The sequence below is a fragment of the Chiloscyllium plagiosum genome, chromosome 6, assembly GCF_004010195.1.
Source record: "Chiloscyllium plagiosum isolate BGI_BamShark_2017 chromosome 6, ASM401019v2, whole genome shotgun sequence".
NCBI lineage: Eukaryota > Metazoa > Chordata > Chondrichthyes > Orectolobiformes > Hemiscylliidae > Chiloscyllium > Chiloscyllium plagiosum.
In genome coordinates this window covers 104,013,893-104,032,038 of record NC_057715.1, presented here as the reverse complement: position 1 = coordinate 104,032,038, position 18,146 = coordinate 104,013,893, and the positions used below count along the sequence as shown (strand labels likewise).

Sequence of the window (18,146 nt, the reverse complement as noted above, 5' to 3'; positions counted from 1 at the left end):
TAGTGAATGCAGAGTGTCTTAAGTCTGTGAGGGGGTGCATGTGTGGGAGTGTGTGTGTCTATAAGGGTGTGTGTGGGTGTCTATGTGTGCATCTGTGTGTACCTGTGTCCGTGTGTATGTGAGAGTGTGTGTGTGTAGGAATATCTGTGTTTATGTAGTGCAATGGTGATCACCTGTAATGTGACATGAACCCAAGGTCCTGGTTGAGGCCCTCCCTATGGGTACCAAACTTAACCATCAGCCTCTGCTTGGCCACTTGCCTCTGCTGCCTGTCCCGAAGTCCACCTTGGAGGATGGTCACCCGAAGGTCCGAGGCTGAATGTCCTGGACCACTGAAGTATTCCCCAACTGGGAGGGAACCCTCCTGTCTGTTGATTGTTGTGCGGTGCCCATTCATCCATTGTCGTAGCCTTTGCTCGGTTTCCCCAATGTACCATGCCTCCGGGCATCCTTGCCTGCAACGTATAAGATAGACAACGTTGGCTGAGTCACATGAGTACCGGCCATGTACAAGGTGGGAGGTGTTCCCACGTGTAATAGTGGTATCTATGTCCACAATCTGACACGTCTTGCAGTGTCTACCGTGAGAGGGTTGTATGGAGTTGTCCTAAGAGTCGAGCAGTTTGCTACGAACAATGATCTGTTTGAGGTTTGGCAGTTGTTTAAAGGCAAGTAGTGGAGGTGTGGGGAAGGTCTTGGTGAGGTGCTCATCCTCATTGATAATGTGTTGCAGGTGACTACACACACTCAGGCCCTCTCTCATACACTCCCACACACCCTCTCACAGACTCGAACCCCTTTGTACTCACACTCACAACATACACACACCCTCTCACAGACACTCATAACCCCCCCCCCCCCGCCCCCCAAACACACACACCCACCCACCCACATGCATACGTACACATATAAGTTTGTGGGGTGAATTTGTACTTGCAGAATTACATTTTATTTCGCTCAAAACCTGCATGACTCCATATTTGATTCTGAAAATCCGTTTTTTAGATTAGAATCAGTCTGACCCATTGTGGCACAGACAGCCTCCCGGAGTGAACACCTTCAATACCTTTATTTGGGACAACATCACACCAATTGTTAAAGTGTACTTGAGAATGTAACTTTTTAAAAAGGTTTTGCAATTTACATATGAAAAAACTCATATCAACACAGTCATTCTAAAAGATGGAGACTTAACAAACAATCTGGGTCATATTCAATATATAGTTGCAGTTACATCACACTAGAAACTTTTGCGATAAATTCTGTGACTTACAATCTTATTCTCCACAATCACCTGATGAAGGAGCAGCGCTCCAAAAGTTAGTGCTTCCAAATAAACCTGTAGGACTATAACCTGGTGTGATTTTTAACTTTGTACACTCCAGTCCAACACCAGCGTCTGCAAACCACTTCTCTGTGTAGAAGACTCTAGGACTAGAGGGCATGATCTCAGAATAAGGGGTGGCTCATTAAAATAAGGGGTGGATTTTTTCTCTGAGTGTAGTCACTCTGTGGAACAATTTACCACAGACAGCTATCAAGGCTTTAACATTAAGTTTATTGGAGGCTAAGTTAGACAGATTTTTAATCAGTAAGGGAATTGAGGATTTTATGGATAAGGCAGGAAAGTGGAGTTGAGGATTATGAGATCAGCCACAATTTTATTGAATGGTAGAGCAGATGCAATGGTCAGAATGGCCTATTTCTGATTCTACATGTTAGGGTCTATTTCACAAATACAAAATTATTAGATAGTAAATGAAAATTTGACCTATTGTCTTCCACTACAGACACAGTAAACCATTTTATAATATGTCTTTTAGAAGTTACAGTGGTAAGAGCAATTGGATTAATCACACCACGTTGTACAGGAAAACTTGTTTGTCTGAAGAGAAAACACAATACCTTGATAATGCAAAAAATCTTGTACCCAGCTAATAGAATCTCACTGGGACAAAGTATAAAATGACTGATGCATTTGAAAAGTTAGCAAATTCCCCAAAGATCCTATTTTCCTCCACCCCAATTGCACAAGGAACATTTACAAAATCCTGGTGTCAATTTTTATTTATTTGCTTCATAACCAGTCTTTTAGAAGAAGCGAGATAATTATGTACCAAATTTCCACAAGGTTTTGTACAAACATCTGGTCCACGAACACTATCTTTTGATCGACCACATCCTATGGTTGAGTCTGGCATGACATTTCCAACCGTTCAGCTGAAAAAAATTACCAATTGCATTCTACAAGAAAATTAATTTTCTGGAGAATGCGAATGCCATCTGCATCCTGAGTACTTCTAACCTTAAGAACTTAATGACTGCATTTTGTTTGTATTTATAACAGGTAGTAAACTTCACTGAAATATCATATTTTTAATTTCCATGCCTAACCAGACCCACCACAGCTCATTGACTTTCACTCCTTCATGTATTTGCTGTGCACGCATCCTCCCCAGTCACAGCCCCTCTGACAACATCCCACGTCTTAACATTCTACACAAGTCTCTAAAAAATTCCTTCCATTTTCTTTGTTCTCAAAATTACTTTCAGCGAGTATTGTCTCTTATTCCGCTACCAAATATAGAATCCATAAAATGACAGCAAATGGCTGATGTCAACAAGTATCTCTCAGCTGTTCTCCCATATGTCTAGAAATTTCTGGTCATGTGGGATTTCACATCAACAAACCAGTTGCAATTGTAGATCACTTGAGACAGACTCTTGATTATTCATCCTTATGCCAATGATGTTTTATGATGTGTAAATAATGCTCAGATGCTCCAGAAATAATAGTTATCCAAGTATAGAACTTAAAATGATTTGATTGGCAAATCAGTTCAAAAACAAGAACTACACAATAGACAACCTAACTTAGGAATCTGATCTAGATGGATTCAAGGATCAAGGGTTGCGACCTTGAGTATGAACTTACAGTGCAAATGGTATATGCAGATCAGCAAAATAAAATCACAGAAAACCATGATGCTCCATGATGAGGTTTGGAATTCTGTCTACGTTATGTCATTTACGGAAAATGTTGAAAGTAGTCAGACATGAGCAAGAAAGATTTAATCATATCTGATGTGTAAATCAAAAAATTCAGGAAAATACAATATATTTTTAAAATTACAAATGAAAGTCACCAGATTATAGAAATCTTTGAATTGGGAAAGAGAAATATTAACAAGGCAGAAAACAAATTCTGAAAAGTCATATGTAATCAATCATATTTCCCTTATGTGGACACTAAACTGTTAACCACAGCTCAGGAAAGATTATTTGGCCTACAGTTTGCTGTCTTACACATTAGAAATATAGAAACATAGAAAATAGGAGCAGAAGTAGTCTAGTCTGTCCTTCAAGCCTGCTCCACCATTCAGCATAATCATGGCTGATTATCAAACACAGTACCACGTTTCTGCTTTCTCCTCATTCCCTTTGATCCCTTTAGCCTTACGAACTAAATCTTCATGTTGAAAACATTCAATGTTTCGGCTTCAACCACTTTCTGTGGCAGAGAATTCTACAGGTGGCAGACAATTCTACACCACTCTTTGGGTGAAGAAAATTATCCTTATCTCAGTCCTAAATGGCCTACCCGATATCCTAAGATTTTGATCCCTTGTCCTGGACTCCCTGGTCACCATGAACGTCCTGCATTTACCTTATCTCATCCTGTTGCAATTTTACAGGTTTCTGTAAGATTCCCCTCATTCTTCTAAACTCCAGTGACTGTAGTCCTAACCAATTTAGTCTATCTTCATGTGTCAGTCTTGCCATTCCAGGAATCAATCTAGTAAACCTTCATTGCACTCCCTCCATAGCCAGAATGTCCTTCCTCAGATAATGAGACCAAAACTGAACACGGTACTCCACATGTGGTCTTGCACAATTGTAGCTAGGCATCCCTGCTCCTGTACTGAAATACTGTCACTATAAAGGTTAACATACCATTTGCCTTCTTCACTTACCTGCTTATGTTCAGTGACTGGCATAGAAGGACATCCAGATCTCATTGCACCCCCTCCTTTCCCAATCTATTGCCATTCAGATATTAATCAACCTTGCTGTTTTTGTTAGCAAAGCTGATAACCTCATAGTCATCTATGTTTTACTTCATTTGCTTTGCATTTGCCCATTCACTCAACTTGTTCAAATCATATGGAGACATCTCTGCAACCTCTTCACAGTTCATCTAGCTCTGTGACATGCAAATGTGAAGAAATTATATTTAATTCCCTCATCTAAATTGTTAATACATCTTATGAATATCTGGCGTCGAAAACCTGATCCCTGTGGTACTCAATAGGATCCTCCTCAGAAAATGATCCATTTATTCCTACTCTTTGTTTATTGTCTGCTAGCCAGTTCTGTATCCACATCAGTATACTAACCCTAATCCCATTCGCTTTAATTTTACCTGCTAATCTCTGATGTGGAACCTTATCAAAAGCCTTCTGAAAGTCCAAGTAAACCACATCCATTGGTTCTGCCTAATTAACTTGAGTAGTTACATCCTTTCAAAATTCCAGTAAATTTGTAAAGAATGATTTCCCTGTTGTAGATCCATGCTGACTCTGTTCAATCCTGTCACTATTTTCCAAGTCCTCTTCTATTAAGTCTTTTATGATGAACTCTAGCATTTTCCCAATTATCAATGGCAGACTAATCAGTCTGTGATTCCCTGTTTTACCTCTACCTTCCTTTTGAAATTGAGTTTCATTATCTACCCTCCAATCTATAGGAACCGTTCCAGAGTCTGTAGCAGCTTGAAAGATGACTACTGATACATTCATTATTTCTAGGCCTAACCCCTTCAGTACTTTGAGATGTAGGTTATCGGCTTCTGCTGATTTGTTGGCCTAACTCCATCTATTTCCCCAGTTACCTACTTTTTAAACAAGAGTAGAGCACACTAATTGTTGAGCACAGTTCCACTTTTTGAAAGATTACATCCAGGATGGAGGGTCTCTCTATAAGAAGGTTCCTCCTCTTTCCATTGGAAATCTGAGATGGAAACTATTGCAAACAGCAGTCCCATACAAACACAATGAGGTTCATTGGGTGCGATGTCACATCTCGTTTTTGTGGACTGGAGGAAAAGATTGAAATATAGATCTACGTCTGTCATGTCAAGAATTACATACCTGACAGAAATTCTCCCTGTGTCAGACAGTTAGTGGCCAAAAGGTGTGCTGTTCAATTAACAACAGATATCAAGTTCTTGATGAGGGTCTTGTCACATTCTTGTCTCTGGGCCAAAATATCTGTAATGTGGACTGGGGGGAATAAAGTCAGAAGTCACACAACACCAGGTTACAGTCCAACAGGTTCCTTTGAAATCACAAGCAAATCACCTATGAAGGAGCAGCACTCTGAAAGCTTGTGATTTCAAATAAACTTGTTGGACTGTAACCTAGTGTCGTGTGATTTCTGACTTTGTCCAGAATATCTAGGTTAATGAACCCCCGCTCCAGAGGTGTGTCATAACATATCTGGACATGCTCATTAAAATTATTATCAGGTTCTCAATGAAGGTCTTGTGAAGCAGTGCCATTGTCTCTACTTCTCGGCCAGAAGGGCTGGTTCAATTGCCATCTGCCCCGAACATTGTCATGGATGTCTGAACAGGTTGATTAAAAAGATAGAAGCTGAAACTTCCATAAAAGCTCCACCAGTACAGACGGAGCTACAAACTGGCATTGCAAGTAAGGGAGTGCAGCACTGAACATGTTTGAAATTAAAAGCGACAGCTGCCAGATCAGCATTCTAGAAAGGTTTTTTTTCCTTCTATAGCATTATCCATAGCCACAGCTGTAGTCATATAGGTGTTATGATTGCAAGGAAGGGAAGTGTCAAAATGATTCTGGAGATATGGTTTCCAGTTCTATATCTGGAGACTGATGCCACAAAATCAAGTGAAAAAAATTCCATTTGACTATTTCATTGAATTAACAAACTAATCACTGTTAGCAGGTGGATAACCATTTTACACCTCATCTGCGTCCAGGAGAAAGGCCAGGAATTGGGACTGTAGCAGGGAACAGGTATGCTCACCCTCCAGACATTCATGGATCAGTGGTGCTGGAAGAGCACAGCAATTCAGGCAGCATCCAACATGCCTACCTCCAATCCATTCCCGGTGTCAAATTTTTAAGCCAGGCTTGCTGATGATGCTAAGTTAAACTAAAAACTATAAGGAGGGTACAAGGAATCTGCTGAGTCTCAAGTTATTATAGAAATAGGTATCAGAGTGCATCTTGCCCAGAATTCAGCTCAGACTGAGTGAGAGTTTGGTAAGTGAGGGAATTTGGGGGAAGAAATGGTTTAAAACAAAACTCATTCATCCTTCAGAAGACAATTGGTGATTGACAAGTTATTCCACTTGTAATAAATGGTTTATAAAGTTAATATATGGCAAGACAGGATGTCTCAGCTGTGGGAAATATGTGACATGTCCTAGACAAACATATTTGCAGGAAATGTCAATAGCTTGAGAAGCTTAGCTCCAGGTTTCAAAACTCAAATAGTATCTGGAGTCACTGAGGTGCATTCATAAGTTAAAGAAATATGTGGATAGCACATTTAGAGGGGTGATCACTTTGCGGGTTTGGAGCATATGGACAGAGAAGGATTGGGTGGCTGCCAAGTAGGCTCAGACAACAAAGCTGGTAATGCAGGAGATACCGAAGACAATTTCACTTATAAATTTTCTTTTCGATACATTGAGGATGATGGATCTCAGAGAAGTGCTGCAAAAGCCAGGTCTGTGGAACGGTGAGTGGCTCAGCTGCACAGGAGGGGAGGGATAACAATAGAAAGGCAATCACAATAATGGATTTGAAAATAAGGGGAAGAGACAACCATTTCTGTGACTGATTGAAACAACTTGTGTCCATGGATGAAATATAAGCCTGGAGTCGAGAATGCCAGTGTCCAAGTCACAAACGATGCTGAACTTTGTATAATCAGCTAACACTTCGGACTCTGAACTCAATGGAGAATTTCTTTTGAGGGGGAGGGAATGTGAAAAGTGATGTATTTGATGGAGTAGGTGAAGATGGCTGGACCGAAGACACTACCCTGAAGAACTTCCACAGACTTCTGGAGTTAAGCTGACTGATGTGACACAACCATCTGCCTTTGTTCTTGCTCAAATTAAAGCTAGCAGAATTATTCCTTGATACCAATTGATTAGTTTTGCAAGGCTACTTTATACCATTCTTGTTGAAGTGCTGCCTTGATTTGAGGTAATCATTCCCACTTCACCTCTGGAGTTCAGCTCTCCTGTCATAATGTGTAATGAAGTCAGGAGAGTGGTCAAGGAATAAAAGCAGATTGAACAAATTATTACTAAACAAATGTTGCTTGTTAGCACTGTTTTATAGTCCATCACTTGGATTTTTCAGAGATTCCATCCCTCAGCAAAAACAGCACCAGCATTCTAGATGTAGAAGCTCCATATCATTCCTGTAGCTCCTATTTTTGCTTCTAGGGATTGAGGTAGAATTCAGACAGGAGGAAAAGCAGAACCTAAAATCTTTTGCATCAGCATTTCAAAATAGTCAGTGCTTGCAAGTCCACAGTTTGATTGACAACCTGAAGAGATTTATAAAAGGATTAACTATCTTTGATTTGGGGTTACAAACACAAAATTAGGTTTGGTGTTGATTAAGTAGTTCAAGAATTTTTTTAAATATTTGTTCATGGTTAATGGGCATGATCCAGCATTTTGTGCCCATCACTAATTACCCAGAAGATAGTTAAAAGTCAATCACACTGCTGCAGACCAGACCAAGTTAGGAAACAAAACTACTGTCCTTAAGGACATTAGCATACCAGATGGGTTTTTTCCCCCAACAATCATGAGATTTTATGGTCATCATTAAAAATCTGGAATTAAGAGTCTAATCAAATCCAAGCCTCTTCTTTTGCTATGATGGAAGTCAAACCAGGATCCCAAGGACATTACCTAGGTGTCTGGATCAATAGGCTACTGATAATCCGATTAAGCCAACATTTCTTTTTCCCTGAACTTAATGGTAGAGATATATTGGGTGGCTGCCAGACAGTCTAAGAAAACCTGGTTGGAAATGCAGGAAACACCAGAGATAGTCTCATAAATGAGACGATTTTCTTTTTCAACATAGTGAGGATGATGGTTTCTCAAAGAAGTGCAGGCCTGAGGCATAACCTGCTCAGGGCCAATGGCAGGTAGAGGGTTTGACTGGGAAGGTACACCTGTCACGCCATAACAGGTGTCCGAAGGTGAGCTCAGGGAGGACAGAAGAACAGGAGCTCGTTTGATTTGGATATTCAAAATTAAAACGTGTTTAACGGACTTTTCTCAATGAGATGGTTTTTAGGTCTCAAGAAATAATCTAGGACATTCTTAACTCCACTGATGCTATCAGACCCGAGATTCTCCAAAATTTTCTGTGTGTTTCAAATTTCCAGCTTTCACTGGATTTTGCTTTGGAGTGTTTTAATTAATGTAATCGAATAAGTAATAGGCATTTGAAACTTAATTTTATTTCAGCCCATGGTGTATACCAGGTGAATTCATGTGGAGTGTAAGAGCAAAAGTGGGGTATGAGTTGGCAAAGGGATTATTGGGCCATGGGATGTGGGGGTATAGCTTGGCAGAGTGGAAGAAGGGCAGGTGGGGGGGGGGTGCATGGTATTTATGGACAATTCCAGGTCAGATCTTAGATCTGCACGGAGTAGGCATAGAGGATGAATATAAAAGCAAAAAGCAAACTTTCCAAAACCAGCATAAATTATATAGTAGTGTTTAATAAAAAGTTTACAACAAATACTAGCAAAAATAGCATACAAATAACAATTTACAAAATTACAAGCAAAACAATTAATTTGCTGACAAAAATGTATGCTAAATACTGGCAAAATCATTTTAGTAAATTTCTCTACTGCCTGAAGAGTACATATTCTAAACTAAAATTAATTAAGTTTTCATAATCATGCCTTCAATTAAATAAATCCTTAAAGCAGTAGATTTTCTTTAGGCCATAAACCAAAATCATTTCTACAGAATGTTTTATGTATATTTTACATTTGTAAAGCCAATTTGCAACATGGAGAATGATTGGTAGTGTGGGAATAAACAAATGGTTCTTCAAAAGAGAAGATTCCACAGACAAAAGAAATGTTCTCCTCTGAAGACATTCTTTCTCAATTGTAAGAATTGTCATGTAATTTAGCAGATCATGAAATAGCTGAAACATTCCCAAAGTTCTGAATAAGAAAGCTTTCATAGGTTTAAATTTTAAATTTTTACTTTCTCAAAAATCACAGCCAGAGTTGAAATGAGTTCACTTTTTAAAATCCAACCATCTTTGGAATTCAATTTTTTTTTCAAAATAGAATTCTATTTTAAGACTTAAATGCATTAGAAAGCCCATCTAATGTTGTTTCTTATTAAACAATTTCATTATCAATAGCAACACTGGAGACAAAGTAGACATTCTAAATATCACATTAGTAAATCAAATCCATTAATTAATAAGGAGCACTGATTTCAAGCATTTCAGCTTTAGAAGGAATTACAATTGCTCTTGATTTCCTAGCCCAGTAGTATTGAAAAAATATGTCCAGACAGCCCTCTCCCAATTGCTGTCCAATTAACTCAACAAATGGTTACAAAGAGGACAGTTCAGCCTCAGCATTGATGATTGTTGATTCTTCATCTCTGAGCCAAGATTATTCAATGTGCAAGTTGCTAAGACCTATTAGAACCTATAGAACTAAATTTTTGCACTGCAGCTGATCATTTAGGAAAGGCTGGAGTAAAATCAGAACTCAAAATGTATAAATATGTATATGTCATACATTTAGGTGAAGCTGTGTAATAAATTAGACAAAATATGTCCACTTCTCTTTAAGTCCAAACTTTTCTTCTGGATTAGTGGGGTTTGAATCTCTTGCATTCTGCAGGTGGAGCTGCAATGGAGCAAAATCAGAGGTATTCAAATCTCAGCAGATTGAAAGGAATCCAGTTTTGCCAGGAACACAACTATTATAATTGGAATAATGGAGAGAGACGGAAGACAAATATATTATACTTACAATGCAATCCCATTTGGGAGTGGTAATACAATTCAAACATTTTCATCAGAACACTAATTGGGTAAGGTAAATTCTAAGATAAAGGATTGAGGTGAAGTTATGGTAAGCGACCTGTTCCCATTCTTGGCCTTGTTGCATTATCCTAAACTCCAAAATGCTTAAAAGTATTTGCCTGTATATTATCAGCATGGCAGTTTGTTTTTCTAATGGAGCACAGAAGACCAAAGGAAGACCCAATACAGATTGTTCTTTAACATTTTGAAGAGTCATGTGGGGGTAAAAGAGACTGCTGCCAATGTATTATGTGATAGTAAGGACAGAACACATGATTTTCACAGTCACTCAGAATGAAAGACAACTGTATAAAATCAGGGTGGTTAGCATGCCTCAATTGTTGATGTGCTGTTTTTGTTTAAAATAGCTTAAAGAAAGAAACACAATGTATGGAGCAAGGAAGACAAGATTAAAGTTACTGGCATAGACCTGATGTACCAATTTCACTGCAATCATTTATTACTCATGGACAAAACTAAGTTCTCTATTGATTATGTTATCAGTTTTCACTGGTTGCTTTATGATTCATAGAAAACAAATCCAAAACAGTATCAAATTGAGACAAAAAACAGGAGCCCCTGAAATGAACACAAGAAGGGATTAAAGATCTCGATGATCAAGTTAGATGGAGGAGTGGGAGCAGCAGAGATATTTCACAAGGCTTGCCCCAGGGATGAGGAAATGCAATTGATTAGATAGACTGGAGAAGTCGCAACTGTTCTCCTTGGAGATGAGAAGATTAAGAGTGTTTAACATCATTGGGGATTTGGACAGAGAAATTGTTCTCATCAGTAATAGGATTGAGAACCAGAAAACACTATGGTGACTGTCAAAAGCAATGAATTGGAGAAATGAATTATTTTCAAAACCTACATTTCACCTTCCAAATGCATGACCACTCCCATACAGAAGCTCAAGGGCAACAAATACATGGGAACACCACCACTTGCATGTTCCCCATCAAGCCACTTACCATTCTGAGTTGGAAATATGTTGTTGTGCCTTCACTGGCACTGTCAAAATCCTAAAATTCCCTCTCTGAGGACATTATGGGTCTGCCTACAGCACATGGATTGCAGCAGCTCAAGAAAGCACCCTCCTACCACCTTCTCAAGGGCACTAAGGATGGGCAATAAATGCTGTCCAGAAAGCAACACCCACATCCCACAAATGACTTTAAAAACAAAAAAGAAATCAAGTGTTCGGATCTGGAATGCACTTCCTGAGATTGTGGTTTAGGCATATTCAATTGTGCCCTCCAAAGAGGAACAGATAATTATTCAAAAGAAGGAAAACATTTACAGGACTACATTTTTAAAAAAGGCCAGAGAGACATATGAAGTGAGCTGTACTTGCAGAAAAGCACAGCTTAGACATGATGGACTGACGGTTCGTCTTTTGTGCTGTAACCACATTCAGGATTCTACACTATTTAAAGAATGCCAACACACGTAAAAGTGTGTGGGGGATTATTTTAGCCACTACATTGACATATCAATGTAACTCAAAACGTTGGTGTCAATGTATCGTTTCTAGCTGTTACCCTGGTTTGAGACCAAAAATGGTCAATTTCAGTTGCATTATCAGTATGACCAACAAGGACAAATCATTTTAATAAAACAAGGGAGAAACCTGTCATACACCTACTTCCCAGCTACAAGGGAAGCATCAAAGTAACAATGACAATGGGTTTGTCAAGCCCTTCAAACAATCCTGCTCTCCATCACCTTTTTAACAGGAGATCCAAACCTGGTTAATACATACAATTTTGTTCAGTTATGCTGTAATCATTTATTTTGTAACCTCATTCCTTGAATCCGTTCTTAAAACTATATTTCAGAATTTCACACTAACAGATGAGCATTTACTGATAATAAACATTTTAAAAGGTTTACTAAAAACAATTCTTGTTGTGGTTCTGTTCGCCGAGCTGGTGAACAGAACCACAACAACGAGCACCCGAGCTACAAATCTTCTCTCAAACTTTGAAAAACAATTCTATATACAAAATATTGATTACATGTAAATCCTGTAGAAGGTTCCAGCAGTGAGAAAGTGCAGAACCCATCATTAATCATAAAAATATTTAAATCATGATATCACAAGAAACAGAAGTCAGTCAGTCATTCGGCTTTCCAAGCCTGTTCTGAAATCCAAATGATTCTAGCTGATTTTCTACCTCAAGCTTACCTCACTCCATCCCCAGATCCTTCAAATCTCTTCATATTTATAAGCCCACGGTCAAGTATGCAAATCAAAGAGCCTGTTACATGCAGATAGATCTCATGTAAATTGTAATGGTTGTCTTCACATTAACTAGCCCCAAGTTTTCCTAAGCAACATGGCATTAAAAAGAAATTAAAATCTGGCATACTGTTAAAAGATTTACATCAAGTATATAAAACATCTAAATTGGTTTTTAATCCATTATAACTGTAATAAAAAAATCTGTTAAGTAGGTCTCAAAGTGATAGTTAGTACCACAAATATTAACAACCTGGTAAAAGATGAAAACATGTTCAAAATAAACCTGTTTTGGAAGCCAAGTTCACATGGAATACAATGTTGGAAATTGGGGAATTTTAGTTTTAAGAATATCAATTTCCCAAACTCTGAATATTCTAAATTGGTTCTGCTAGCAATGTTAGTTAGTTTCCCAATAATTGGGCCATTTCATGGTGCGTTAGGTTTTCAATTTTTTCAAATGTTTGGTTACCTGGCCTGAGCACTCCTTTCTGACTCAAAATGACTTTCTACATAGCCTAAGGGAAAACACATTGATTTGTGTTTTCATTTATTTTAAAATCCTAGATAAATGTAAGTTGTTGCTAAAACTGCAGTGATCTATAAAAGAGGGAGACTAACTTGACTTAACATTCCTTTAACTGGCATTTGAGTAAGAAATGAAATTCAAATTTTAGTTGCATGGAAGAAAGGAGCCAGATGAAAGGAAAAAAGAAATCAGGAGGTTATAGGCAGAGGTATGAAGATCAGGATCATTAAACCAACAATTGGCCAGTTCTGTGAGATAATAAATCTATGATTACATCAAATAAAAAGTACTCCAGAAACCCGTTGCTTCATTTTAAAGGATTCTTTGATTTTTAAAATTTTCATTGAACAGATCAAAAGAAAAAAAAAGTTGTACAAAACTGCTGAAAATGCTTTGGTTAAGTATTTGACTAGCATTATTTCAAAGACATTTGGAACAATGTTATATTCAGGATGTTAAACCTTAACTAGAACCAATCATGCTTCACAATACTGCCAGTTTCCAGTCGTCCAATCTCAAAATATCTACTCAGTTGGAAACATAACCATAGGTAGATCAGATATTCACATATTGCCATAGTTCATTTTCACATTCCCATCTGCATATCGGCATAGTTATAGAAATTGTCCACATCTTGAGATGCTGAAGACTTGCTTTCAGAAACAAAGACCTGTTTAACAAACAAAAACACAGGAAAATATGTAGGTTTACATGCTTAAGATGCAATGGTAGAGCATGAACAGAAACACATTGAAGGAAAGCTACCTTCAAAATTAAACATTTTCCTTTCACAAACCAAGAGGATTGGGAAATCAGCAAGATATTCAAATACTGTGAATGGTTCAATTTTCACCACGTGGTGTACTTTCCAGCAGAGACAGCAAGCAGGAGGACATGCTAAATGTAATCTATCCCCTGCTGAACAAGGTAAGATGATTCCACACTTGTCTGAGATCAAGTTCAATAAATTATCTACATTGTTTTCTCACTGGGTGGTGCATCTACCCATTGAAAGCACACTGGTACTTTCCAAAATGTACTACGCATTCAATTTTGATTTCTATAGTAGTTTTGACCTTGCATTTGTGAAGAAGGAGCAAGTTATGGCAGTACATTTGCATATTTGATTTTCCTGGGCAGGTATACAACAATTCCAAATTGTAAATTAGTCAATGAGAGACTTACTGAAACAACTTTCTCAAGAGAGAGAAGCACCAAGGTTGTTCGCTGTTATTCATAGAAAATTTTCAAAGTTGAATTACATTGTATTAACAAGGGAAGACTATGGAGTTCAAAAACTTACTGTTGACAGGTCTGTTAGACTTGGCCTTTGTTGGTGCTTTGGTGTAATTAAGGTGGCTCAAGATTATCAAATTGTTCTATATGGATGCAAGGTTGTAACTTGAAGATTTGTCAAACAACACAATTGACAATTTGCACTGGGCAACATATTGATCCTACTCAACTTGCCGATGCTGCAAGCTTCAGAACACTGAGCACTATTCGATGTCATTCTGCTATTGGGCAACATTTATTAAATATCAGGACTCTGCCAAGAATTACACTGAAAACCAGTTCAAGATCAAAGTTCACATTGTACTGCATTTGCATATTAGAAGGACTCTTTTATGTAACTGGAATGAATTTTTACATATATTGCAGCTTTTACATGGGGAGAAAGAAAAGGGTCATGGAGATGGTCAATCTCTACCAAATTCCCAGAACTACTCTGACAAATCAGAGTCTACTGACTGGTCTGAGAACCAAGATTGAGAGTTAATTGCATTTGCTACATCTACAGAATAATGATAACCCAACCAATCAGCACCAACCAATCCCAACCAATCATGCTATATAAAAATATTTGTCCTTTTCTCAAGTCCATTTAGTTTTAGAGTCATAGAGATGTACAGCATGGAAACAGACCTTTCGGTTTTCTTGTATTTAGAAGTGCAAAGATTAAATGTTTTGACTTGGTGCCTTCTTTTAACAATATTTAGTTACCAGGTTCTGTATGTAGCTTTATGAAGTAAAAGCTGAAATTATGGTTACAAAGGGGTCAGAGTACCAGATGTTCCAGGGAATCCCTTTCAGATACAAAATTATGGTTTGTACTCAGGAGGAAGGCAAGCCAATTGGTTCAAGGAGTGTTATCTGAACATCATATTGTCATGAAAAGCAAGGAATATTTCCCCCACTGGTCAAGTGTAGTTAACATTGATTTAAGATTGTTAGTTGCACTGGCACAACTGTTACAAAGTTACCTTCATAATGGATTAAAGCAAACATATTACTAAGATTTTCACATTTGCCAAAGGTTAGCATTTTGACAGAAGATGAATTAGTTAGGAGTAAAGCACTTACTAAAGCAGTAAGCATTTGCACAAGGACATTGCTAGTTAGAGGTGATTTCTGCTCAGTTAAGGGTTGCCAGAAGTGGCTAACGAAATTGTCATAGGCTGGGGTTTGCCATAAGAAATCCAGATTAGTATTAGAACTTAGTACTGGCATTTAAGATAATTCCCTTTCGAGAAATTGAAAAATATTTATTAGGAAACCATTTTAGAAGCCTTAACAGTTAATGGGAAACTGAAATTGGAAGTCTTCAATATGTGAAGAGACTTCTATGCAGACTAAAGTCACATTTAAGATAAAATATCAAAGGACATGGTGAGTCAAAAGACCAGGGTCAAGGAACCAAGTCTTGGGATCCATGGATACAGGGAAATTTGGCTATCTGGATACAGAATTGGCTGGCCCACAGAAGACAGAGGGTGGTAGTAAATGGAAAGTATTCAAGCTGGAGCTCGGTGACCATTGGTATTCTGCAGGGATCGGTTATAGGACTTCTGCTCTTTGTGATTTTTTTATAAATGATTTGAATGAGGAAATAAAAGGGTGGGTGTGTAGGTTTGCCACTGACACAAAGATTGGTGGATAATGTGGAGGACTGTTGTAGGTTGCAAAGGGACATTGACAGGATTCAGAACTGGGCTGATAAGTGACAGATGGATTTCAACCTGGAAAAGTGTGGCGTGATTCACTTTGGAAGGTTGAATTTGAATGCAGAACAGAGTTAGAGGCAGGATTCTTGGCAGTATGGAGGAACAGAGGGATCTTTGGGTCCATGTCCATAGATCCCTCAAAGTTGCCACCCAAGTTGTGAGGGTTATTAAGAAGGCGGATGGTATATTGGCTTTCATTAGCAGGGGATTAGGTTTAGGAGGCCATGCGGTTATGCTGCAGCTCTACAGAGCCCTGGTTAGACCATCCTTGGAATGTTGTTTTCAGTTCCGATCGCCTCATTATAGGAAGGCTATGGAAGCTTTAGAGAGAGTGCAGAGGAGACTAACCAGGATGCTGCCTGGACTGGAGGGCATGTCTTATCAAGAAAGGTTGAGAGAGCCAAGGCTTTTCTCATTGGAGCGAAGGAGGTCCAGAGGAGACTTGACAGAGGTGGACAAAGTGATGAGAGGCAGAGATGGAGTGAATAGTCAGTCTTGCGATAGCAATTTCTGCCCTGGGAACAAGGGGACATAATTTTAAGGTGATTGGAGGAAGGTTGAGGGGAGATGTCAGAGGTCATTTCTTTACAGTGGTGGGTGTGTGCAATGTACTGCCAGCAGTGGTAGTAGAGTCAGATATATTAGAGATGCTTAATTGTCCCTTCAATAGACAATTGATGATAGTAAAATGAAAGATACGTAGGTTAGTTTGATCTTAGAGTAGGATAAAAGGTTGGCACAATATCAAGGGCTGAAAGGCCTGTACTGTGCTGTACTGTTCTATGTGAAAGAAAGACCAACACACTAAACTTGAGTCGTGTTATGTCTTGATTAGTGCAGTGGTAAATATTAATTTTGGTTCAGTCAACCTTGTTGTTTTGGCTTTTAACTTAGTGATTGTCCATTTTGCCAAGCTGATTGTTCACTGGCAAGAGTTTTGTTACTCTGGAATTTCACATTTAATCCCAACAGGTCTACCAGAGAAACTCTTGCAGAATTAGCAAAGGGCTAACTAGTGGAATATAGTGGGAGATGCTTCATCCCTCACACTGATAAAAATAGTATGACTTTTATGCTGAAACAGTACAAAACATTGGTAAGAGATTGTGTGCAGTTCGGGATTCCACATTACAAGATGTGACAGCACTGGAGACGATGCAGAAGAGACTTGAGGACTTTGCTTGGACTGGAGACTTTCAGTTATGAGGAGAAATTGTGTAGATTGGAGTGGTTTTCCTTAGAGCAGAGGAAATTGAGAAGGGACATGATTGAGATGCATGAAATTATGAGTATTGGTAGGGTAGACAGGAAGAAACCTTACCCCTTGATGGAGGGATCAATAACCAGGGGCATAGATTTAAGGCAAGTGGCAAAATACTTACAGAAGATGAGGAAAACCTTTTCACCAAGGGGGTGGTGGGAATCTGGAACTCACTGCCTTTGATGGTAGTAAAAGCAGAAAACCTCATAACAGTTAAGTAGTATTTAGATGTGCACTTGTGATACTAGGGCCTATAAGGCGATGGGATAAATGCTGAAGAAAGGGATTAGAATAGTTATGTGGTTGTTTTTATTAAGCAGGGACATTATGGACCAATGGGCCTTTTTCTGTGCTGTAGATCTCCATGACTGTGACTTGGCAACACCCAGACTCAAGAGGACATCTGAAAACATGGAAATTATTGATTTACATCAATGGCCAGTGTCATTATGGAACACTCGTTCAGGACAGTGAAGGAAAGGGAACATTTGATTTTCACATTTTATGAAGTGAGCCCAAAGTGATTTAAACTCATTTCACACTATTTTACATCAGTTAAAAGCGACTTCTACATTCCATGTAATATCCAAGACTAACCTGAGGCAGACCGATAGCAAGGAAACCAGACCTAGCAAAACTGCAATCAGGGAATACTTGCATACTCAGAGATGAGCTCAAGTTTGTATACTTCAACGCAAGGAGTATCAGAAATAAGGTGGGTGAACTTAAGGCGTGGATCGGTACTTGGGACTACGATGTTGAGGCCATCACGGAAACGTGGATAGAAGAGGGACAGGAATGGTTGTTGGAGGTTCCTGGTTACACATGTTTCAGTAAGATTAGGGAGGGTGGTAAAAAAGGAGGGGGGGGGGTGGCGTTGCTAATTAGAAATGGTATAACGGCTGCAGAAAAGCAGTTCGAGGGGGATCTGCCTTTAGAGGTAGTATGGGCTGAAGTCAGAAAT

The 18,146-nt window shown here is 38.7% G+C and overlaps 1 protein-coding gene across 2 annotated transcripts in view; it reads right to left on the bottom strand.

Annotated features, from left to right (window-relative positions):
* Positions 1–8,779: 8,779 nt before the first annotated feature.
* rp2 (RP2 activator of ARL3 GTPase) overlaps positions 8,780–18,146 on the bottom strand; it is a 40,353-nt gene continuing 30,986 nt past the window's right edge. For both annotated transcript variants that reach the window (XM_043692313.1, XM_043692314.1), the window contains exon 5: positions 8,780–13,586. In XM_043692313.1, the coding sequence (XP_043548248.1) occupies positions 13,503–13,586 (84 nt within the window). In that variant the 3' untranslated portion in view covers positions 8,780–13,502. The remainder of the gene's footprint in view (positions 13,587–18,146) is intronic.